This window comes from Macaca fascicularis, chromosome 1 (assembly GCF_037993035.2).
Source record: "Macaca fascicularis isolate 582-1 chromosome 1, T2T-MFA8v1.1".
In the NCBI taxonomy this organism is placed as follows: domain Eukaryota; kingdom Metazoa; phylum Chordata; class Mammalia; order Primates; family Cercopithecidae; genus Macaca; species Macaca fascicularis.
In genome coordinates, this window is record NC_088375.1 from 24,655,652 (window position 1) to 24,681,854 (window position 26,203).

Here is a 26,203-nt window from a genome sequence, read left to right on the forward strand (position 1 = left end):
ACTGTTCAAAATATATGAAACAATGTTTCCAGACACTAGACATTGGGGAGTAGTGATGAGTAACCCCTGAAATAACAGCAGCAAACAAGGTGAGCTCTGTGATTGTCACAGGTAGCTGCCTGGAGAGAGTATCGGAATGCAGTATCAAAATGGGTTACCTAGGCAGAGCCCAGTGGAGTCTCCTTGAGTTGAGGAGATGGAGTTGGGTATCCAGGTGCGCCATAGTGGGTAGAGTTTGCAGGGCAGACTACCAGAAACAAGGGAACAGCAAAATGACCCAAAAAAAAAGGCTCTGGAGATGTGGTAAGGATCTCACTTGAAGCCTGAGCTGAATACTGATCAGTGCATGTGTGGGAAGAAACTACACAAAGCCAAAGAAAGAACAACCTGAAAGGATTACAAGTAACCATCCTTGGAATTCACATAGGACTAGAAATAGTTTGTATTCCCATCAGCCAAAGTGTAATTTCGCTCCAAATTTTATAGAATATCAAGTACAGTACTCAGAAAGATGTTATATCAGTAGAGGAGAAAATTAGCCTTAAAGATTGCTCTAATCTCAAATAACAAAGCAGAAAAGCAAGCCTAAAAAGAGTGAAAAACAGCCTCAAACTGTTTCCAAGTAACAGAACTGTGTCCCACAACAAAGCCCAATAATGTTTATAAGAATATAGAAATATGCAGCATTAAACAGGGTAAAATTTACAATGACCAGTATCCAATCAAATATTACCAAGCATACAAAAGAAGCAGGACAACATAACCCATAAGAAAAATGAATCAGTAGAAACAGACCCAGAAATGAAACAGATAATACAATGAGTAGACGAGAATTAATGGTTATTATAATTATATTACATGTTGCAACTATATTCCATGTTAAATAACGTAACATGAAGGATAGACTACATTAAGTAGAGATATGCTTAAAGGTTTTTAGATTTTTAAAAAGACCCAATCAACTTCTAGAGATGAAAATAAATAATCTGATATGAAAAATACACTGGATGGGATTAATGCAGATTAGATATTACAGAAGAAAGTATTAGTAAACACAAAGACACCACTGGACACTGCAAAATGAAACAGAAAAAAGACTGAAGGAAAAAATGAACAGAACATGAGTAAACCGTGGGCAACTTCAAGCAGCTTAAAGGAGTAGTGAGGAAACTTTAGGGGATAGATATGTTCATTATCTTGATGGCAGTGATGGTTTCACAGGTGTACACATAAGTTTAAACTCAATAAATTGTACACTTTAGATATATTGTGTTTATTATACTTCAATCATATCTAAATGTTGTTATAAAAAAAAAAGCAACGTGAAATTAAAATCCCAGATGATACCAAGGTGGGAAACAGAATTGGGATGGTGGTGCATGGAGTGGGAAGAAGTAATAATTTTCTAAGCTTTTTGTCTATTTGGGAAGAGGGAATGTGAATACCTATTAGCTGTAAAAGTTGTGATAAAAATGTAAGTTTTAACACAAGTGCACTAAAATTTATGGGTAACAACAGAATGAAGAAAGATAGAATGTATAACTTTAAAACCAGTGGAAGAGAAAGTACAGCAAAAAATACTTATCAATCCAGCTAACGCAGAGAAGGGAAAAATTAGAAATATAATAAACAGGCAAGAAAATGAATTGAACAAAGCTTTTTATTCAAGAAACTAAAAAAAGAAACATAAAACAGCCTGAAGTAGAAAGAAGGAATTAATAAACTTAAGGCAGAAATGTGTGGAAAGGGAAAGAAAAACTGTAAAGTGGATCAATAAAACCAAAAGTGTTTTTTAAAAGATCAACAAAATAAACAAAATTTGATAAGTACTAAGGGAAAAAAACCCAAAAGACATAAATAATATTAGGAATGAAAAGGAAGGGGACGTGTGTGTGTGTGTGTGTTTAAAATTACAATCATCTGTTACATTTGTTTTTATGCCAATGTTTTTTAAAGTCAACTTTACTGACTTTAAAATGAAATGCACATATTTTAAGTCCGTAGTTTGATGAATTTTGACAAATAGATACTACTAATAGCCACCAACACCACAATTAAGGTAGAGAACATTTCTGACAACCCAGAAGGTTCCCTGTGTCAGTTCTCAATCTCCTCTCCCCACCTCCTGATTCCAGGTAACTGCTGATCTGATTTTTATAACTACAGTTTTACCTTTTCTCAAGTTTTGTATATATTGAATCACATCCTCTGTATACTTTTATGTATGCCTTCTTTCACTCAACAAAATTTCAAGATTCATCCATGTCGAATATCAGTAGTTCATTCCTTGTCATTCTTGAGTAGTAGTCTACTATATGAATGTGCCACAATTTATCAGTTCACCTGTTGATGAACATTTGTCCAGCTTGGAGCTCTTATGAATAGTGCTACTGTCAAAATTCATCTACAAGGCTTTGTGCACATGTATTTTCATTTTTCTAGAAGAATGGAATTGCTGGGTCCTATTGATAAGTATAAGAAACTGTCAAGTAGTTGTCCCAACAATAACGTATGAAAGTTCCAGCTGCTTCAGATCCTTGCTATATTTTATACCAATACACTAGAAAAATCTAAATGAGATAGACACTTTTTCTAGGAAAATATAATTACAAAAATTAGGTGAGGAAAACTAAGAAAACTGAGAAGACTAATAACCATACAAAAGATATTGAAATGGTAGTTAAAGGTTGACTCACCCACCAAAGATATGAAAGACCAGACAGTTTTACTAATATGCTCTACCAACCTGTCAAGGAATAGATAATTCCCATCTCTTATTCAATCTGAACACAACCCTGATAACAATATTTGGTAAAGAAAATACCACAAAATCTATACAGTTCAATATTACTATAATCAAGGAAGCCAAAATTCTATATTATGTTTTTTAAAAAATAAGCAAAGCCTCATGATCAACAATAGTTTATACTAGGAATGGTAGGATGCATCAACATTAGAAAAATCTAGCAATATTCTTTATGTTAACAAATTAGCCCGGGTTCAGTGGTTTATGCCTGTGATCCCAGCACTCTGGGAGGCCTAGGCAGGCAGATCGCTTAAGCCCGGAAGTTTAAGACCAGTCTGGGCAACATAGGGAGACCTCATCTCCACAAAAAACAGAAAAATCACCAGGGCCTGGTGGTGTGCACCTGTAGCCCCAACTACTCGGGAGGCTGAGATGGGAGGTCCTGTTTGAGCCCGGGAGGTCTAGGCAGCAGTGAGCTGAGATCATGCCACTGCACACCAGCCTGGGTGACAGGCTGAGGCCCTGTCTACAAAAAAAAAAAAAAAAAAAATTAAGAGATAAAACCGTGTGATTACCTGAAAAGATCCAGAAATTTAGCAAATTTTCAACTGCCATTCTTCATTTTAAAACATATACATACCCCATATATACACACACTTAGAAAGCTGACCCGAGAAAGGAATTTTCTCTGGGAAACAGAATTAGAAAACGAAGAGAACCAATTAGCACGATTTAAACTAATATAAGAGATCAGTACTGTGACTAAATACACAGGACTAACACTAAAATCAATACCTTCTCTAGACATCAGCAGTAACCAATAAGAAATATAATTTTTTAAAAGAAATTTTTCACAAAATCTCAAAATATTGTCACTTGGGAATAAAACTGACAAAAAGAAACAGTTTTATGAGGAAATTTATAAAACTTTAAGGATATTTTAAATCTCAACCTCTTCCTCCGTGTTTCCTTCTAACTCTTATTTTTAAATGTACTTTTAAAAAATTCGGTTTTGTTGGTTCACTGGTTTTTGTTATCCTCTCCCCTCATTCGATTGTAAACTTGAGAGCAAGGAAGACCTTATTTGTCCTGTTCCTCATGCTGCCCCCCTCAACACTTTTCACAGTGCTTGGCACAAAGCTAGCTGGCCCTTTGTACCTGTAAAACACGGAAACACCCTCAGCTCCTCTTTTTCTCTACCTACTTTGTCGCACATTACGCAATAATGTACAGCAATTGCTCCAGGCCTCCCACGTGACAATGCCTCCGCCTGCCTCGCACCCAGCCAATCAGAGCACTTGCCACCTGCGACCGCGCTCTCCCCCCACCTCACCTCCAAGGCGGCACGAGCCAGAATCTTCCAGTCTCAGGCTGTTTGTCCCCCTAGAGGGGCAATGCGACTGCGCGCCCCGTCCTGATTGGCCGAGAATTGCGGGCTGCGTGCGCAGGCGCCTACCTCGGTTACTTAGGGCGGGAGCCCGGCGAGGGCGCCGGTGCTTTGTGCTGTCTGAGGCCGGGAAGCCAGACCGCGCTGCCATGCCGAACCGCAAGGCCAGCCGGAATGCTTACTATTTCTTCGTGCAGGAGAAGATCCCCGAACTACGGCGACGAGGCCTGCCTGTGGCTCGCGTTGCTGATGCCATCCCCTACTGCTCCGCAGACTGGGCGGTAAGGCTGGAGCGGAGTGAGAGGGCTGGTCAGGGCAGTTGGGCAAGCCGGAGGGTGAGGCGGGAGGGCAGAAGGCCTCGAGGAGGTCGGGCGGCTTGGCCCTGCCATAGGAAGAGGAAGGTGCTGGTTTGTGGCCCTGGGCAAACCGACACCAGAACCACTTCCCTGTAATGCCCCGGCATCTGCCTGCGGGCCCTAGAGCACTCGATCCTCATGGCTGTTTCTCTTCTTTGTCCCTTTAATCTCCAAAAGCTTCTGAGGGAGGAAGAAAAGGAGAAATACGCAGAAATGGCTCGAGAGTGGAGGGCCGCTCAGGGAAAGGACTCTGGGCCTTCAGAGAAGCAGGTAAAGTTAACAAGGGAAGAGCCGCCATCTGCCTGGCACATAGACTTATTCTGTAAAGGCTGGATGAGTGAATGAGTGAATGTCAAGGGTAGACTCCTTTGGGGGTTCGGTTAGTGCGAAGACGACGTTCTTCTTTTCCCCTGGTGTCAGAATGCCTGTTAAAAGAAACCAGCAGCCTCCACAACTAGGGCATGCACACATTGGTGTAATTTGGTGGTGAAAGACGTGGGGAATTCCTGTTAGGAAACCTGCGGACAATACACTTTGATCAGTAATGGGAGTGTAACATCTAGGGGTTGTACTGGATGACATCAAGGTGTCCCTTTCAATTCTTCTGTGATTAATGAGCCTTAGTGGGGGTGGGGGAGGCAGTGGGGGCTTAAAAGTAGTTTAGACCATTCTGTCTTTTTTTTCTTTAGCAAAAAATACCATTCTTTTAAAATGACATGTGAAACAAAGCCAGCTGCTGTGTTTAAAATATTGGAATAACAAGACATTAGTTGGTGTATGTGTGTATGTCTTACAAGAGTTGAATAGGCTGGGCCCGGTGGCTCACGCCTGTAATCCCAGCACTTTGGGAAGCGGAGGAGGGCGGATCACTTGAGGTCAGGAATTTGAGACCAACCTGCCCAACATGGGGAAACCCCAACTCTACTAGAAATAAAAAATAAAGAAAGCTGGGCGTGGTGGCAGACATCTGTAGTCGCAGCTACTCAGGAGGCTGAGGTGGGAGAATCGCTTGAACCTGGGAGGTGGAGGTTGTAGTGAGTCGGAATTGCGCCCCTGCACTCCAGCCTGTGCGAAAGAGCAAAACTTTGTCTAAAACAAAAAAAGTTGAATGAAGTTTATTTGGGTAAATTTCTGTGTAGTAGAATGTTAAAGTACTAAATAAAATTTGTTTTCTTGTTGATTTGTATCAGGAAAGTGCAAGGTAATTATTGGTGTTACCCCACCCTTTGTTTTTTCCATTCTTCCATGGTAAAATTCCATTCTTAAACTGTCAACATTGGATTGAAATTCAAGAGATAGTTTTATTTTGTGGATTTATGAGTAGAAACTCAGTTGAGTTTGTACTTACACTTGCAAGCCTTATTCTTACAAGATATCTCTCCTCAAAATTTAAGCTATGGTGTATGTGTACCTCATGTGAGACTTGGAGACAACATAATCTGGTTTTGACTTTAAGTGAAAAACAAGCAACATTAGAGTACTTTGGGGCATAGTATGCTTTTGGCCACTGGCCTGGCTCAGGATGATTACCTTGGATAATCGGTAGTGGGCAAAATGGCTTTCAGTAGTAGTGGCATTGGTTATTTACCACTCCTTTTCTGATTCAGAATATTTATATATTTGTTATTGTGCCTTTGGGTGTTGGTATTATTGACAGATATATTTATTCATTGGATACATTGACCTTGGTAATCTCTAGGCTGTTTTGAAGTTATTTGGCTAAATTTTAATATATGGTCTAAAGTGCCCAGCAAGAGTTTATGTGGCCAATCATTCTCTTCCTCTTTAGAAACCTGTTTTCACACCACTGAGGAAGCCAGGCATGCTTGTACCAAAGCAGAATGTTTCACCTCCAGATATGTCAACTTTGTCTTTAAAAGGTGATCAAGGTAGAGTAATCCTGAAATATTTTGCTTAGATAAATTTGAGTGCCCAAAACACTATATTTGTCAGTAAAAATGTTTTCTGTTCATTTTGATCCTCCATTTCAAAATAATTAACTACAAGTGTTAAATATTGTGGTACTGACATTATAAAAGATTAGGTAATTTGTTGAAATGAAACAGGAGAGAGTGGTTTTTTGGTTTTTTTGTTTTTTTTTTAACAAAAATCTGGTCTCTGTTTCTACCACTCCATATGTTGATAAACATAGGTATTTTTTAGACTTGTTTATAATTGGACACTTAAATACACTTAAAAACAAAAGTAAACAGGTGGGATAAGGTTTTCAGATCTATTCTACAGTGTGATGACTACAGTTAATGTAATGTATGTTTCAAAATTGGTAAGAGCAAGTTTTACATATTCACACCACAAAAAGTGAGATGATGGATATGTTAATGACTTGATTTAATCATTCCGCGGTGTATACATGTATCAAAACAACATTGTACCTCATAAATATGTATATAATTATTATTTGTCAATTAAAAATAAAATATTTAAAAATCCTGGGTGGTGGAGGGGAGTTATAAAGATACAAATGAATTATGGAACTTGCCAAGAAGAGAACATAGTTAATAAGGGTCGTTGCTATTCCTTCTGTCTGGTTTTGTTGTGTTCTGTCTTTGTTGAACACTGATAAACTTTTAACAGTCTTAAATGTGACCAGTCTTGGTAAATAACACTTCACACATTCTCACATTCCTTTATTCCTTTAGAGGATTTATAGGTGGTCTTATATATATTGGTAAAAAGTGAAAAAAGAATGAACTAAATTGTTCATAGTTTTTATATTACAATCTTTCTACATTGATTCTGCTTAGCTTCGTTTCCCCAACCTTTACATTTGTTGAATATGGGTCACTGCTCTATGTCATTCCTGAGATTCAGGGCTTATCTATGGCCGAATTATGTAGAGCTGGCTGCAAGTTGGAATAATTTTGTTGCTTCATGCGAAGAGTGGTTACTTTAATCCTTGATAAGTGTAATTATAAAAATTTTGATTTCTTTATTCGGTACAGCTGATTAGTTTTCTCTTTTCCAGCTCATTTAGGAATATAGGAACAGAAAGAAAATTGTTCTAAAACATTTTTGTTTCCTTCAACTAAAGAGGCTTTTGTGGAAGAGGTAAATTTGAGACATTCATTTATTCATTTTATCTTACAATTTTTTTTTTAGCTCTCCTTGGAGGCATTTTTTATTTTTTGAACATTTTTAGCCATGGCGAGCTACCTCCTCATTGTGAGCAGCGCTTCCTCCCTTGTGAAATTGGCTGTGTTAAGTATTCTCTCCAAGAAGGTATTATGGCAGATTTCCACAGTTTTATAAATCCTGGTAAGTAGATGCTAGATCTTAAAAGTGTATGTTTGTTTTTTTTTTAAATCTTGACTTTATTTGACAATAGTACTTTTTCTTACAAAGTCATATACAGCTGTGTTCTTAATGTAGCAAGACTTCATAATACTGAAAAACTGTTAGGAATTAGGTGTTGACACAGGGTTTTTTGGTTTAGGCTTTTAACCTCAAGTTACTGTTAAAATCAGATGGATAGACTATCTGAACAATTCATAGCCTGCTATTCACTTACCTATGGCCTTACATCTTGGGATTTTCTAAAAGCTGTGTATGCCATGATCTTTTCTTTCTCTACCTCATCCTTCACAGCAGTGGTGACTAGCTTTTTAAGCTGCTATTGCTTTGTAGCCTTGAAGAAATTATTTAACCTCTCTGAATCTATTAGCTCATCCGTAACGTGGGGATAATACCTATTGGAGGGTTGTTCTAAGGAATAGATAAGAAATATGGAAATAGCCTATACTTAATCGGCTCTCAGATATTATCAGCATCTCTTCTTCCTACTGTTCCATCCCATTAAAAAGCAAGATAGCTATGAAGACATAGGATTTGATACCCCTGAAGGTAAGTAGGAAAAATGTATAGGGAGAAGAGACTGGGGACATGACTTCATTTTTAGTTTTGTCAATTATCAATTACTTTAAAATTAATTAGGACATCCCAGTACTTTCTCCTCCTCATTTTTAGATGACAGAAAAACTAATCATCTTACTCACACTTGTGAGTGTTGCTACTTAGGACAAGTCAAAGAGCTGCTTTTCCCTACATGGGTTGTAAATATTAAAAAGATCGAATTTGGGGACTGTTTTTCCTCTGAGAAATGCATATACACCTTGCCATATCAATGCCCTTATGACCCCCGGAGGCCCATTCATGGACGTGGAGCTAAGACTCTTTTGTCACATGCTTGCTTTATCTAGCATTTCTTTCTGTGTAAGGAGTAACTTACTTTTAAAAGTAACTTAGACAATATACCAAATTCTTCAACAGTTTTCATACCTTTGGTTGAAAATAAACCCTATAAAAGTTTAATCTTTTGTATTTTCATGTAATAAAAATTACCTTTCTGTGTTATAACTTGGTCATCCTGTAGAGTATTAACTGTAGCACTACTAGAGAACTTTCAAATTTCTGCTTCTCAACAAGATATTTTGTATTATAGGTGAAATTCCACGAGGATTTCGATTTCATTGTCAGGCTGCAAGTAAGTATAAAGGAATGGGGTATGATTTGTGACTTGAATGTATTCATACCTGGTTAGACTTATTCCTTTAACACACAAAATATAAAATGAGAAGAAAATAACTTTAGGTTATTGTTAGAGAATCTGCATAGATGTGATAGTCAGTGTCTGTGATCTTTAAATTTTTTATAGACTGATAGTATACTGTACCTTTTCTTTTCAGGGAATTGTTGTTTTGTTTTTTTCTGTGTATATCCTTTGACCTCAAGGTCAGCTGTTCTTAGTGGCCGGGTACTTAGGAATCCCTTTTAAGAGGTCTCAGATTATCTAGATTTAGGACCGTTTTCAGGGACGTCCATTTCAAATGTGTTTTAAAAGTTAATACTTCAAGAAGAGTTCTGAATTTTTTAGATGAGTAAAACAGTTTTCTAAGTATTTTGCAACCAAAGGGCATGACTGTATACCTAAGCCCTTGAACTTAAACCCTTTTTCTAGGAATTAGGTTTTAAGCAGTTTTCTGCTTAAATAGAATGAAAATCAGAATAGGTTTATTTTTAAATGTATATTAAAAGCGTCAGTGTATAGGGACCATTTAATAATTCCTGTCTGTAAGGTAATTTTTTTTCTTTTTTTTTTGAGATGGAGCCTTGCTCTGTCACCAGGCTGGAGTGGAGTGGCGCGATCTCAGCTCACTGCAACCTCTGCCTCCTGGGTTCAAGCAGTTCTCCTGTCTCAGCCTCCTGAGTGGCTGGGACTACAGGCGCACGCCACTGTGCCCAGCTTATTTTTGTGTTTTTAGCAGAGACGGCGTTTCACAGTGTTGGCCAGGATGGTCTCAATCTCCTGACCTTGTGATCCGCCCACATCAGCCTCCCAAAAGTGCTGGGATTACAGGCACTGAGCCGCCGCGCCCAGCCGGCAATTTTTTTTTTTTAACTCAGAAATATGGACAGCTAGCCTGTAGAAATGTTTGAAATTAAAAATAAGTTTTTCAAATCTGCCACAACAAGCAGCTATATTATAATACTTATAACTCTGTTGTTTATAAATGAACATATTTTGGACTTACATTTGGTTGTATATTTTGAATTCCTAATATGTACTAATTCATTATTTGTTTGACTGGAATCAGGGCTGTAGGCTATGGAATAAAAAATGTAAGGGAGGATTGTTTTAGTAGTTCCTTTTTTTTTTTTTTTTCTTTTGAGACAGAGCTTCGCTCTTGTTGCCCAGGCTGGAGTGTAATGGCACAATCTCGGCCTGCTGCAACCTCTGCCTCCTGGGTTCATGCGATTCTCCTGCCTCAGCCTCCCGAGTAGCTGGGATTACAGACACGCACCACCACACCTGGCTAGTTTTGTATTTTTAGTAGACACGGGGTTTCTACATGTTGGTCAGGCTGGTCTTGAACTCCTGACCTCAGGTGATCCGCCCACCTCGGGCTCTCAAAGTGCTGGGATTACAGGCGTGAGCCACTGTGCCTGGCAATAGTTCCTTCTTATATAGCTTTGACTGGAAAATAATTACAATATGGAAGAAAAATTCTGTACTTGCTTTGAAGTGTGAACATAGCTAATATCCCCAACTGTTACTTCATCTGAGGTTATTGAACTAGATGGCAGTAAAATAAATAAATAAATAAATAAATAAATGGAAACTTAGCCGATGAATTAATTTTCACGTTTTTGCTTAAACTCCATTTCAGGTTTATTCATCTTTAATTAAATGCATTGGAATCCCTACTATGTGCCAGACATTCATTTCTGAGACTGTCACTGACTTACTGTTTCTTTACTATTTTGATTCTGTGAAATCCTTAAAAATCTATTTTTGACAACCTAGTTTTACAACCTTTTCAAATTAGTCAGATTAACAGAAAGCGTGGTTCTTTAAAAAAATCTATTAAAGATTCTAGAAATGTTTTCTTAATTTATTATTCAACATAGTCGAAACAGTACAATGTTTCTCATTCAAGGAAACTTTAAAATGTTTAGAGCTTACTAATTTGAGCATGTCTTAAGTTGCCAATTTGATAATCCTGGGAAATATACCAATTAAATAAGATAAATGACTATTAGAGTGACACCTGTCACCATAATAACTAAAAATGCCTATGCTAATGTAATTGAGCTGATTTGGAGGAGACCATGTTTTGTATAGTAACGCACTGAAATGAATTTACATGTGGATGTGAAGAATTTGAGTGGTATTTAAGGAACATGCATATTGATCTCTCAGATACTCCTGTGTTGTCTTATCTTTTATGAACTGTGAGTGTGAGGATAGGAGGTCCTGGTTCTTCTCCTTCTCCAGTTTAACCAGATGAGCTCTGCTTCTCTCCATTTTACTGGTTAATGATTTTCTTCAGAGAAATTCTGCTTTAAAACATCAACATTTTGCAAATTGCTTTCAGCTTCCTATACAAAAGGTCCATCCGCTTTTCAAAGGAAGCTTCTACACACAGAACAGATTATAACATTTATTTAAGGTATAAAGAACATTAATAAAAAACAAAGCCACCCACAAGTCAACTGAAAAAAGTAGCACATTTCCAGTGCCATTGAAAGTCCCTGTGTCTCTCCCTGATAGCATCCCCTTCCCTCTTTATGAGAAAACTACAATTCTGAATTTTGTGTTTGAATTTTGTGTTATTTCTTTTCTGAATAGTTCTACTACATGTACATATTTGTTTAAATGATGTATTTAATTTTACTTGTTTCAACTTTTGTGTAATTAACATATTGTATGTATCAGGGTGCCCAGTCTTTGGGCTTCCCTGGGCCACTTTTTTTTTTTTTTTTTTTTTTTTTTGAGACAGAGTCTCGCTCCCTCTCCCAGGCTGGAGTGCAGTGGCGCGATCTCAGCTCACTGCAACTTCCGCCTCCCAGGTTCAAGTGATTCTCCTGCCTTAGCCTCCTGAGTAACTGGGATTACCGGTGTGCACCACCACGCCCAACTAATTTTTTGTGTCTTTAGTAGAGGTGGGGTTTCACCATGTTGGCCAGGCTGGTCTTGAACTCCTGACCTCGTGATCTGCCTGCCTTGGCCTCCCAAAGTTTTGGGATTACAGGCGTGAGCCACCATGCCTCGCCCCCCTGGGCCACATTGGAAGAAGAATTGTCTTGGGCTACACATAAAATACACTAACACTAATAATAACTGTAGAGCTAAACAAACAAACAAAAAATCACAAAAAAAATCTTGTAATGTTTTAAGAAAGTTTATGAGTTTGTATTGGGTTGCATTCAAGCCGTCCTGGGCCGCATGAGGCCTGCATGCCACGGGTTGTACAAGCATGATATATATATATTTTCTTTCCTGTATTTTTTAACTCAATATCTTTCACTCGTTTTCTATTGAATTGTTTGTTTTTCTTACTGATGTGTGGAAGTTTATCTTATCTGCTGATGGATTTTTAAAAATTGTATGCAGATACCTGTTTTCAGTTTGTGTCTTGTATTTTTCACTCTCTTTATGGTGTCTTTTAATGAACAGACTTTTTAAACATTTTTTGTTTTTTAGAGATGGGGTCTTGCTTTATTGCCCAGGCTGGAGCGTGATGGGTATTCACAGATGCAGTCATAGCCCACTGCAGGCTCCAACTCCTGGGCTCAAGTGATCCTCCTGCCTCACTCGCCTGAGTAGCTGGGACTTGAGGCATGCTCCACTGTGCCCAGCTTGTTTTTATTTTTAATTTGGTAAATGTGTCGATGTTTTTATCATATGTGGGGTTTTGTGTCTTATTCAAGAATTCTTTTTTACCCCAAGGTTGTGAAAATAGTCTCTATTTTCTTCTAAAAATTATAGAGTTTTATTTTTTGTATTCAGGTTCTTATTCTACCTGGAATTGACTTATGTATAGTATGAGGGAGAGATTCACTTCAAGTTTTAACCATGTAGATAATCATTTATCACAGCATCAATTATTGAATAATCAGTTTGTGCCACCTGTACCATATGTTTCTGTTTGTGTGTGGGAGGATCTTTTGTTCTCTTTATTCTGTTCTATTCTACTTTTTTGCTGTCAATATCATATCCTTAAACACAGTAGTTTGATGATATCTATTTAGACAAGCCCCCAACCTCGTTCTTTTGGAATATCATGGCTGCTTTGACCCTTTGTTCTTCCATACACAATTTAGAATCAGTTCTTCATGTTTTACATTAAGTCATTTTGGAGAAAACTGGTATCTTTATTATATTGAATCTTTATATTTGTAAACATAGGGCTTCCCTCTTAATTTTTAGGTCCGTAATGTCTTTCAATGAAATTTTATAATTTTCTCCATTAACAATCTGAATATCATTTGTTAAATTTATAGTTTATCATGCCTTTTGTTGCTGTTATAAATGATATCCCTTGAAATTATATTTTCTAATTGTTTACTTTTATATTTTGGTTTTGTCCCACCCATTGGTAAACTCTGAGTTTTTAGCAAATTACTTAATCATATCTGTGAAATCACTTTATTCTTTCTAATCTACATATCTTCATTTAAAATTTTTAAAATTTGTTTTGTCTTAGTATACTGACCAGGACCTCTAGTTTCTAGTGTTTTTGCCAGTGAGTATGCTATTTCCTGTAGTTTTTTCTTTCTCTCCCCACCCCCGTTTTTGATGTGTGTTCTTTATCAGGATAAAGATGTTTCCTTCTACATGCACACCTTGTTTTATTGCATTTCACTTTATTGCACTTTGCATATATTGCATTTTTTTACACATTGAGTTTTGTGGCAGCCCTGTGTTGAGCAAGTCTATTGGCATCATTTTTCCAGTAGCATGTGCTTTTCTCTGTGTCACATTTTGGTAATTCTCGCAATATTTCAAACTTTATCATTATCATCGTGTCTCTTATGGTGATCTGTGATCAGTGATCTTTGATGTTACTATTGTAGTTGTTTTGGAATGTCAGGAACCATGCCCATGTAAGATGGCAAATTTAATCAATAAATGTTGTATGTGTTCTGACTGCTCCCCTGACTGGCTATTGCCTCATCTCTCTCCCTTTCCTTGGGCCTCACTATTCCCTGAGACACAACAATATTGAAAGTAGGTCAATTAATAATCCTACAATGGCCTCTCAGTGTTCAAGTGAAAGGAAGGGTTGCATGTCTCTCACTTTAAATCAAAAGCTAGAAATGGTTCAGCTTAGTGAGGAATGCATATCAAAAGCTGCAATAGGCTAAAAACTAGGCTTCTTGTGCCAAATGACCAAGTTGTGAATGCAAAGGGAATGTTCTTGAAGGAAATTTATGTACTACTCCAGTGAACAACCAATGATAAGAAAGTGAAACAGCCCCATTGCTGATACGAAGAAAGTTTTAGTGGTCAGAATAGATCAACATTCTCCAGTTACCACATTCCCTTAAGCTGAAGCCTAATCTGAAGCAAAGCCTTAACTCTCTTCAATTCTGTGAAGGCTGAGAGAGGTGAGAAAGCTGCAGAATAAAAGTTTGAAGTTTGCAGAGTTTGGTTCATGAGGTTTAAGGAAAAGAGCCATCTCTATAACATAAAAGTGCAAAGTGAAGGAGCAGGTGCTGATGTAGATGCTGCAGCAAGTCATCCAGAGGATCTAACTAAGATAACTGATCAAGGTGGCTACAGCAAATAGCAGATTTTCAGTGAAGATGAAACCACCTTCTGTTGGAAGAAGATACCATCTGGGAGTTTCATAGCTAGAGAGAATAAGTCAGTGCCTGGCTTCAAAGGACAGACTGATTCTCTTGTTAGTGACTAATGCAGCTGGTGACTTTAAGTTGAAGTCAGTGCTCATTTACCATTCTGAAAATCTAGGGCTCTTAGGAAATTATGCTAAATTGACTCTGCTTGTGCTATTATAAATGGAACAACAAAACCTAGAAGACAGCACATCTGCTTATAGCATGGTTTACTGAATATTTTAAGACCACTGTTGAGATCTGCTGCTCAGAAAAAAAAGATTCCTTTCAAAATTTTACTGCTCATTGACATTAGATCTAGTCATCCAAGAGCTCTGGTGGAGATGTAAAAAGAGATTAATGTTTTCATGCCTGCTACCACAGCATTCATTCTGTAGCCCATGGATGAAGGAGTAATTTCAACTTTCAAGTCTTACTGTTTAAGAAATATGTTTCATAAGGCTATAGCTGCCATAAATGGCAATTCTTCTGATGGATCTAAGCAAAGTAAATTGAAAACCTTCTGAAAAGGATTCACCATTCTAGATGCCATTAAGAACGTACATAATTCACTGGAGGAGGTCAAAATATCAACACTAAAGGCTGTTTGCAAGAAGTAGATTCCAGCCCTCATGAATGACTTTGAGCGGTTCAAGACTTCAGTGGAGGAAGTAATAGAAGAGAACTAGAATTAGAAATGGAACCTGAAAATGTGACTGAATTGCTGCAATTTCACAATAAAACTTGAATGGGTAAGGAGTTGCTTCTGATGTATGAGAAAAGAAACTAGTTGCCTGAGATGAAACCTACTAGTGAAGATGCTGTGAACACTGGTGAAATGACACAGGACTAAGAATATTTCATAAACTTGGTAAAGTAGCAGCAGGGTTTGAAAGGATTTACTTAAATTTCAAAAGAAGTTCTGTGAGTAAAATGTTATCAAACAGTATCACATGCTACAAATTCTTCATGAAAGGAAGAGTCAATGTGGCAAACTTCATTGTTTTATTTTAAGAAATTGCCACAGCAGCTGCAGCTTTCAGCAACCATGACCCTGATAGTCAGCAGCCAGTAACATCAAGACAGGATCTTCCACCAGCATGGGAATGTAAACTAGTACAACCACTATGGGAAAAAATATGTGGAAATTCCTTAACTAACTAAAAGTAGAACTACCATTTGAAAATTCTAACAGTCTCACTACTGGATATCTACCCGGAGGAAAAGAAGTCATATGAAAAGGATAACTTGCACACACATGTTTATAACAGCACAATTTGCAATTGCAAAAATGTGGAACCAGCCCAAATGCCCATCAATCAACAAGTGGATAAAGAAACTGTAGTATATATGTGTGTGTATATATGATGGAATAGTACTCAGCCATAAAAAGGAATGAGTTGATGGCATTCGCAGCAACCTGGATGGGATTGGAGACTATTCTAAGTGAAGCGACTCAGGAATGGAAAACCAAACATATGTTCTGACTCATAAATGGGAGCTAAGCTATAAGGATACAAAGGCATAAGAATGATACAAGGGACTTTGGGGACTTTGGGGCAGAAGGGTGGGAAGGGGGTGAGGGATAAAAGACTACAAATTGGGTTCAGTGTATAGTATTCGGGTGATGGGTCCACCAAAATCTCACAAATCGCCACTAAGGAACTTACTCATGTAACCAAATACCACCTATTCCCCAAAAACCTATGGAAGTAAAAACATTTTTAAAAAAAGATCTTTAACCAACAAAAAGACTGTAAGTCACTGAAGACTCAGATGATCGTATTTTTAGCAATAAAATATTTTCATATTAAGGTGTGTTCATTTTCAAAACAATGCTACTGCACACTTAATAACAGTATAGTCATAATTTTAGAATGCCGTAAACAATAATTTATAGGCACTGGGAAACCAAAATATTAGCATGACACTTTATTTCAGTACTCGCTTTATTATGGCAGTCTGGAACTGAACCTACAGCATCTCCAAGATATGCTTATATTCCCCATTTGGCTAGGGAGATAGCAGTTGCACATTTTAGTGAATGCTTTTTCTGCATGTCATATGATTTTTGTCTTTTGTTCATGTGGCCATTTATTTATTTTTTGGGACAGTCTCACTCCATCACCCAACCTAGAGTGCAGTGGCATGGTCTCAGCTCACTATAGCCTCTGCCTCCCAGGCTCAAGTGATTCTTGTGCCTCAGCCTCCTGAGTAGCTGGAATTATAGGTGCACATCACCACGCCCAGCTAATTTTTGTAATTTTATTAGAGACAAGGTTTTGCCATGTTGGCCAGGCCAGTCTCAAACTCCTAATCTCAAGTGGTCTACCCACCTTAGCCTCCCAAAGTGCTGAGATTATAGGCGTGAGCCACCGCGCCAGCCTCGTGTGGTAATTTATTAGTGTTAAACCAATCTTGTCTTCCAGGAACAAACCCAGCGTGGTCACTATATATCTTACATATAATATACTGAGTTTGATTTGTTACTATTTTGTTTTAGGACTTTTCCATTTATGTTAAAGACTGAGATTAACTTTATCTAATTTTATTATCAAGGTTATTTTGCCATTATAAAATGGGCTTGGGAATAGATTTTAAGATTTTGGATTTGATGCTTTTTTATGGCTCTACAGAAATTACTAATATTGCCTTTAATTTACCTAAACATAATGAGCCTAGTTATTTTAAAGGGTTATGTTAGATAATCCTCTTATAGGGATCTTCTTTTTGGAGTTGATTTTATAGTCTGTTGGTTATGGTGATGTTCATTCAAGCTAACAGAATCTCTTCATATGTCTAGTTATTTTCGAGTGCTAAACAGTGTATATGAAATCTCGTTATTTCTCTCCAAAGAAGATTTATGATTGTGTCAGTCAGAAAGCTGGAGTCAATAGCATCTCAGATTACCTTAATCCATTTTCAGGGATTGAAGTGGTTTTAAATTGGGTTTCAGACATCACAAAAGTCAATTTGTAGTTGGCCTTTACTAGAAAAGGGGGAGGGATGAACAGGTAATCACCAAAGGATTATTAGTAAAATTTACAGTTGACTTCACAGCATAAACAATGGAAGCCAGAAGACAATGGACTATTTTTTAATTTTAATTATAATTTTTTAAGTAAGTAATATTGCAATAAAATATCTAGTTCTTACCAGCTCTGAGTTCATTGGAAACTCTGTTCTGTTTCTCAGCCTCTAAATGTCCTCTTCCAGAATTGGTAACTGGCCCTGGGAAGAAACAAACCCAACTGCCAGATTCAACTCTCCAAGATTTCTTCCTTTCCAATATTTTGGGCCCATGATTCATGATTCCTCACCACATTTTTGTCTCTGCAGGTCTTCGAAGAAGGTGTTTTATTTGTTCAGCTTTTCCCTAATCTATCATTAGAAGTTGAACAACTCCTGCATTTCTTTGGGGGAGAGTAAGGGGAAATGGAGTTCTTGCTCATTCACTCAGGCTGGAGTGCAGTGCTATGAACATAACTCACTGCAGCCTCAAACTCCTAGCTCAAATGATCCAGTCTCAGCTTCCCGAGTAGCTGGGGCTGCAGGTGCATACCACCACACCTGGCTTCCTGAATCTCTCTCTCTCTCTCTCTCTCTGTGTATATATATATTTAACAGTTTTGTGTTAAAATTTGTAATTTGGTCTCAGACATAATTAAGTAAAATCTGTCCATTCAAAATCTGGAGTACCTGTGGGTATCTTTCTGTCAACTATATATTCATTCTCATTCTTGTTTTATTGTGTACCTGATTGTTCATGGAGTATTTGGTGGAAGTAATGATTTCAGAGTAATTTGAGACTTACGATAATGTTAACTTCCTCTGGAAAGGGTTTGTGTTTGCTTTTTTAAGACACCTGGGGGCCTAGAAGGCCAGGCCCAGAAGCTGTTAAAAGCACTCTATTCAGTCATTCAGCTTCCTCTTCCGGAACTGGCAAATGATCCAGAGGAAAAACTTCCCTAAAGCTAATCTCACCTCTCTGAGTTTATGTATTCTCTAATCTTTTTTTTTTTTTTTTTTTTTTTTTTTGAGACAAAGTCTGGCTCTGTCGCCCAGGCTGGAGTGCAGTGGCGTGATCTCAGCTCACTGCAATCTCCACCTCCCAGGTTCACACCATTCTCCTGCCTCAGCCTCTCAAGTAGCTGGGACTACAGGTGCCCGCCACCACGCCCCGCTAATTTTTTGTATTTTTAGTAGAAATGGGGTTTCACCATGTTCGCCAGGATGGTCTCGATCTCCTGACCTTGTGATCCGCCCGCCTCGGCCTCCCAAAGTGCTGGGATTACAGGTGTGAGCCACTGCGCCCGGCATATTCTCTAATCTTAACCCATTAATTCCTTAATGCTCTGTGTGATCTTAATATCCTCACACTTTTTTATTTTCTGTGGGAAAGTTGGTCTAAATTACTTGGTCTTTTTTTCCTGTGAAGTGGACGTCATCATGTAACTTTTTTATAAAGCAATCATTACTATTAGGTTTTCCAGCCTTATTAGTAAAAAATTTATGAAAGGCAGCATGGGAGTAGTAAAACACTATAGGCCTGGTTACTGAACAAACCTGGGTTTAAGTCATGACTCAATTGTTTACCAGTTATTAACTTACTAATTTTTCAGTTGTTTCTCATACACGCACACACACACACACACATATCACATCATAGAATGGCTGTAAGACTGTGGGTTAAAATATGTAAAATCCTTACCAAAATGCCTTTGTACAGGTACTTAACTTTGTGTTACCCACTATCCTCTTATTGTACCCCTACTTCCATACCTACCCCATAATATTTGTCTTGCTCAAAATTTGAACTTCTCCTTTTTATTTCCCTCAGGTGATTCTAGTCACAAGATTCCTATTTCAAATTTTGAACGTGGGCATAACCAAGCAACTGTGTTACAAAACCTTTATAGATTTATTCATCCCAACCCAGGGAACTGGCCACCTATCTACTGCAAGGTAATTTCAGGTTAAGAAGTACTTTTAAGATATCAATTTATAATACCAAAAGATCCATAAAACAAAGAATTTTTGCCTGTGTATTTTTGTCTTGTGTGTCTTAAACACACATTGATTTTGAATTGTTTTGAATGTAATTAGGTGTAGTGCCTATTTTTAAAATGTCTCCAATTTTGGAGGGATTTTGAAGACTGCAAAAGCTAAACATATTTCTATTTTGGTAGAGTTCATGTTCTCTGAGTTCTTCTTTCTGAAATATCTGCAATATCTTTTTACCCTTAAGAATGGATACTCCATTCTGTACACCTATCTTACCAAACAAGATTACCTTTTCTTCAAAACTATCTTTGTAGCAATCCCTTTCTTCTTTCTTTGTAATGTTTAAAGAGATGATAATCTTCGAGGCTTGGAGTTGAAAAGTGGACTTTAACCTTGCTACTTAGTATAACCATGAGGTGATTATCTGATCTTTTTCTGAACATTTCTTCATTTGCATACCCTAGGTCTCCCTTGCTTCTCATAAAGTATCTTAACATTTCTGTATAAATATGACTAATAATAGCTGTAGTCTTTTCTAATATATGTCAATTTTTTATAGTTTTCATTTTGTTGGCACAAACTCTTCAGTCTTTCTCCTGTGCCCCCTACCTCCCAACCCCCACATTTTGAAAGTACAGCATTATAAGTCATTCAAAGTAGGAGAAGATACAAGTAGCTTTTTGTTTTGTTTTGTTTTGTTTTTTGCTTTCTCCAGTCTGATGATAGAACAAGAGTCAACTGGTGTTTGAAGCATATGGCAAAGGCATCAGGTAAGTAAAACTCTGGGTTGCTGCAGAAGTGCGTTATAATTAATATCTGTGTTTGTTTCTACTTTGATATCTTCCGAGTATCTAAATTTACTAATTGTATGTGTTTTTCTATTTACTCTGGAAGAAATCAGGCAAGATCTACAACTTCTTACTGTAGAGGACCTTGTAGTGGGGATCTACCAACAAAAATTTCTCAAGGAGCCCTCTAAGACTTGGATTCGAAGCCTCCTAGATGTGGCCATGTGGGATTATTCTAGCAACACAAGGTATTGCTAGCATTTTTGTTTGAGTCATTTTGACTTCTTTTCTAAACTGGGAAAATATGGTAGGACTTTTTTACCTTTTTATGCAATATTTTCCGATGAAAGCTTGGAATCATTGTATTTCCTTGAATATAAGATTTCATTGATAGTAAGATACATTGTTACTTGTGTATCACTAAAAACAAACCTGCCAAATAAACTGTTCTTTCTTATCACTTAGAATTTCTATACTGATGAAAGAATGTCCTTAGATTTATTTAGAGAGATGTTTATTACATAGAACTCTTGTACTTACATGTAAAAGAATATATAAGTGAAATCAATTGGCAAAAGTATTTTTTATTTTGAGATAATTTTACACTTACAGAAAAGTTGCAAAAATATTACAAAGTTTACTATTCTCTGTTTCCTTAATTGCTAACATTTTAATACATTTTCTTTATAATTTTGTTTCTAAATATATATACACTTTTTCAAAATCACTTCAGGGTAAGTTGCTGTCATTATGCCTCTTTACACCGAAATACTTCAATATGTGTTTCCTAAGAATAAGAATGTTTAGTCTACAGCCATAGCACCCTGAACACGCCTGATCTTGTCTGATCTCACAAGCTAAGCAGGGATTGGCCTGGTTAGTAGTTAGATGAGAGACTGCCTGGGAATACCGGGTGCTGTAGGCTTTTACTGTGTGTGTGTGTGCGCGCACGCATGTGTATATAGAACATTTATATTACCATAGTGTAATGATCAAAAATCACGATATTGAATATAGGATGCAATACTATTATCTAATCTGAAGACCATATTAATATTGTATTAGTTGTTCCACTATGTCTTTTATAGCCAAACAAATTCTAGAGTCCAGTCCAAGACCACATGTTGCACTTAGTTATTTATCTCTTTAATCTGGGAAGTTATTTATCTCTTTAATCTGGGACAGTTCCTCAGTCTTACTTTGACTTTCATGATCTGGATATTTTTGAGTACAGGCCAGTTATTTTATAGAATGTTTCTCACTTTTAGTTGATCGGTATTTCCTCATGGTTAAATTGAGATTATGCATTTTTGGCAAGAATACCACAGAAGGGATTATGTGACTGCTCAGTGTGTCATATCTGGAGGCATGTGATGTCAGTTTATCCCATTACTGATGATGATAACTTTGATCACTTGTTTAAGATAGTACCTGTCAATATTTCTCTCTTGGAAAGTTACTGTTTTTTTACCATATATATATATATATATATATATATTTTTTTTTTTTTTTTTTTTTTTTTTTTTTTTTTGAGACAGAGTCTTGCTCTGTCACCCAGCCTGGAGTGCAGTAGCGTAATCTCAGCTCACTGCACCCTCCACCTCCCAGGTTCAAGCAATTCTCATGCCTCAGCCTCTCGAGTGGCTGGGATTACAGGCACCCACCACCACGCCCAGCTAATTTTTGTATTTTTAGTAGAGAAGCGGTTTCACCATGTTGGCTAGGCTAGTCTTGAACCCCTGACCTCACGTGATCCACCCGCCTCAGCCTCCCAGAGTGCTGGGATTACATGCATGAGCCACTACTCCTGGCTTTTTACCATATAATTAATAAATATTTTGTGGGGAAATACTTTCAAATTGGGTAGATATTCTCTTCCTCAAACTTTCATATACAAATTTTAGTATCAAGTGCTGACTTTTGCCTGAGTCAGTTATTACTATCATTGTGAAAGGTGATTTTTCTTATTTGATTGTTCCTTCTGCATTTATTGGTTGGCATTCCACTGTAAAACCAAAAAAAGTTTCTCCTTTTTACCCTTTTTTTTTTTCATTTATATGAGCATGGACTCATGGATTCTTATTCAATACATTTTAATCCATTATTGTAATTTATTTTTATGATCAAATTGTTCCATATATGGCCAGCGGGAGTACCTTCAAGCAGGGGTTTGTGTATCCTTTTGACATTGCTTCATTGCTTTCTATCCAACAGTGCTTCTTTGCTTTCTATTTGGCACAATATGTTACAGGCTTATCTTGTACTTTCTCTGTTCCAGCCCTGGATTAGCCATTTCTCCCAAGAATCTCTGGTTTCTTTTAGTGGAGCATAATAGTTAGGAGATAGAATCTGGGTGGTAGGTGTGCTCATTTCTTACTAAAGTGTCATTGATTCTATATCCCTTTAGTAGAGAGCTAGGAAATATATGTTTGTGTGTGTGTGTACACACTCTCCATACATATCTGTTTGTAGCTAGGTCTGTCAGTCTTTTTATCCATCTCTGTCTTACCATGAGTTCACACTTAACCTGTTATTTCAATCCAATACCATAGAGTTCTCTAGCTTTTTTACTTTTTAAAAAATTTCCTTTCTCTAAGAATGAGAACCCTGGCTGTCAGTATTTTTTAGAATTATATGGTACCATTATTTTTTAAAAAAGACATACAACTGTTTAGAGTTTATCATTGTTTATAGTCTGAAAGTATATAGTCAAAATACTTTGTTCAGAAGTTATTTAGGTTCTTTTTTCCCCTTTCAGTACAAATTACTCTTTTGGAATATATTAATAGTTCATTTGCTTGTTTGTATTCCATGTTCATATTCCATTTTTGCTAATTTAGCTTTTGAATGTCTGATGCATTTCCATTTTGTAAACAAAAATAATATTCAAGAGAACTTTATTCTAGTTTCATTAAAAAAAAGCTTGTTAGGATTGCATTAAATTTATAAATTAACTTGGGGATAACTGAAATATTTATAGTATTGAGTTGTTTCCAAAGATTGGGACATCTTTCCATAGTTCAAATCTACTTTTGTGTCTTTCAAATATGTTTTAAAATTTTTCTCACACAGATTGTGCATCTCTGGGACTGGCGCATTTTTGTAGGAGCAGTTCCTTGATAACTTTTTCTGTTTTTCTATGGAAATTGATTTTATTAGGCTTTCTAATTTTAATGAGGTAAATTTTGGTAATCTGTATGTTTCTAGAAAATGGTACATGTTATATAGCTTTTCAAAGTTATTTGTTTAAAGATCTGCAAGGAAGTGTGGTCTCTTAAAATTTTTTTAAATTTCATCTGTTTCAGTGGTTATCTTGTCATTGTATATTTGTGCACTCTCATTTTTTTGTAAGCAAGTGTGTTGTCTACAATAGGATTTTAATTTATTAGACCTGTTTTTCTATTCTCTTCCTAATTAATTTTTGCTGTTATTCTCTTTGTACGTTGTTGTTTTTCTAGTTTTGGGGGCTGGAAATGTAATTTATTTATCTTTTGCCTGATTTTTTAATGTGTTTAGTAGAGTGAAGTTTCTCTTAATCATTGTTTTCAATGAATTACATAGATTATTGCATGCCATATATTCATTGCCATTTTAAATAAATTATGTCATTTTAACTCTCAACTACCATCTCTTTAAAACAAGGCTTTTACATGTCCACGTGAAAAGGACTTTCTGCATTTTGTTTCTTTTAGTAAATTCCAGTGCTTTTACATTGTGATCAGAAAGCATTTATAATAGTTTTACTTTATGGAAGTTACTGGTATTTAAGGGTTTTTTTTTTTTGACTTAATATTATAATCAATTTTTGTGACTGTTCTCTTGGCATATGAGAATATACTTTCTTTTCAGGATATAGCATTTGAGATCCACACACATACATCATCTACATTGATTGTATTTAGATTTTCTTTAGTTGTATTTTATATTTTCATTAGTTATATTTTATCCAGTTGATATATCTTGTGTTGAGAGTAATCTCCTGTTGTTTCATTGCATTTCCTGTAGTTGTAAGCTGCCTGCTGTGATATTTGATGCCTTAAAAGTTAAAGTTTGCTGAACCTTGATACAGTAAATTGATCAGGGGCTCATGGAAGAGTATTCCCTGTGTTCTTGAACATTTAAAACTTTTTCTAATGGTTTACACCGTATTTCCTTGAGTTTCTAGAAAATGCCACTTCATTTTATGGCTTTGTGTGTTCCTTTTGTGAAATTTGGTCAATTAATTCTCTTGGCCTTAGTTATTTTGGCCTTAGTTATGTGATCTTTTTGACTGGAGTTAGTTGATCATTTTGCCTGGAGACGACCTTAGTCTTTTTTCATTTTTAAAGTCTAATACTGTTGCTAGGATATTTCTCTGAGTTTATATGCAGGTCCATTTTCTGAGACATTTGGTGAGCCCCTTCAATATGCAGAATCAGGTTCTATTTCTGGAGATTTTTTTTTAGATCATAGTTTAATACTAGTTTTGTTCCACTGCTTAATGTTTCTTCTTAAAAGGAGTCCAATATATATGTATGTTTGATCTTCTTTGCCTTTCAGTCACTTTTTCTGACGCTTTTTACTTTGTTTATTCTCATGATAGTTTCTGCTTTCTTCAGTTTCTCTTATTAACTTTACAAATGAATCTGTTCAACCTTGGGCAGTTGGTAATTTAGTTCTTTTCTGTAATGTTTTTGTCTTTTTTTCCCCTCTCTTTCCTGAGTTAATTTCTTCTGTTTTGTTTATTTCTGTTTCTAGTTTTGAAGTTTCTCATTCAGGGTGTGTTTTTATATTCTCATATGCTTTTTCAGGATATTTAATTTAACATGGAATGGTAATTGATACGGTTTGACTCTATGTCCCCACCCAAATCTCATATGGTTTGGCTCTGTGTCCCCACCCAAATCTCACCTCAAATCGTAATCCCTGTAACCCCCACGTGTCAAGGGTGGGACCAGGTCGAGGTATCTGGATCATGGGGGCAGTTCCCACATGCTGTTCTCATGAGATCTGATGGATTTAATAAGCATCTGGCATTTCCCCTATTTGCATTCATTTCATCCTGCTACCTTGTGAAGAAGGTGGCTGCTTCTCCTTTGCCTTTCCCATGATTGTAAATTTCCTGAGGCCTCCCCACCAATGCAAAACTGTGAGTCAGTTAAACCCCTTTCCTTTATAAATTACCCGGTCTCAAATATTACTTCATAGCAGTGTGAGAACAGACTAACACAGTAATGTTACGTTTTTCCCCTCCTTCATATTTTTTGGGGGGTGGGGGTATGAGAAATTATCAGCTAAAGTGTTTTGAGTCTCCTTTTCTGTTTTCTTTTATTTTTCTTTTATTTATTTTTTTTTTTAAGAGAGTCTCACTCTGTCACCCCGGCCGGAATGCAGTGACACAATCATAGCTCACTGCAGCCTGGTACTCCTAGAGTCAAGCAATCCTCATGCCTCAGTCTCCTGAGTAGCTGGTACTACAGGCATGTGCTACCATACCTACCTAGTTATTTTTCATTTGTCATGGAGACAGAGTCTTGCTGTGTTGCCCAGGCTAGTTTCGAACTTCTGGCCTCAAGCGATCTTCTTGCCTCAGCCTTCCAAATTGCTGGAATTACAGGTGCAAGCCATCATGCCTGGCTATCTTCTTCTTATAATAGCTTGTTTTCTTCCTATAATAGCTTTCTGTAGATGAAGATACATTGCTTCTTTGCATTTCTTGGACAAGGCTGATAATTTATGGGGAGGTTTGATTGAGAGTCTTTGTTCCAGGAACCTTCCTCTCTGTCAATGTGACAAAGTACAGGTT

The 26,203-nt window shown here is 36.9% G+C and overlaps 1 protein-coding gene and 1 pseudogene across 3 annotated transcripts in view; both read left to right on the forward strand.

Moving 5' to 3' along the window:
• The window catches only part of MAEL (maelstrom spermatogenic transposon silencer), a 46,802-nt gene that overhangs the window by 9,394 nt on the left and 11,205 nt on the right, over nt 1-26,203 (forward strand). The window contains exons 2-9 of one of the 3 annotated variants that reach the window (XM_045392081.3): nt 4,331-4,414; nt 4,667-4,759; nt 6,279-6,378; nt 7,610-7,765; nt 8,949-8,990; nt 19,467-19,591; nt 20,346-20,400; nt 20,525-20,666. In XM_045392081.3, the coding sequence (XP_045248016.2) occupies nt 4,703-4,759; nt 6,279-6,378; nt 7,610-7,765; nt 8,949-8,990; nt 19,467-19,591; nt 20,346-20,400; nt 20,525-20,666 (677 nt within the window). In that variant the 5' untranslated portion in view covers nt 4,331-4,414; nt 4,667-4,702. Of the gene's footprint in view, nt 1-4,238; nt 4,415-4,666; nt 4,760-6,278; nt 6,379-7,609; nt 7,766-8,948; nt 8,991-19,466; nt 19,592-20,345; nt 20,401-20,524; nt 20,667-26,203 lie in introns of those variants that run through there. The other 2 variants (XM_065520240.1, XM_074003195.1) reach the window with 2 other exon arrangements.
• LOC123570568 (5S ribosomal RNA) lies at nt 21,225-21,343 on the forward strand (annotated as a pseudogene).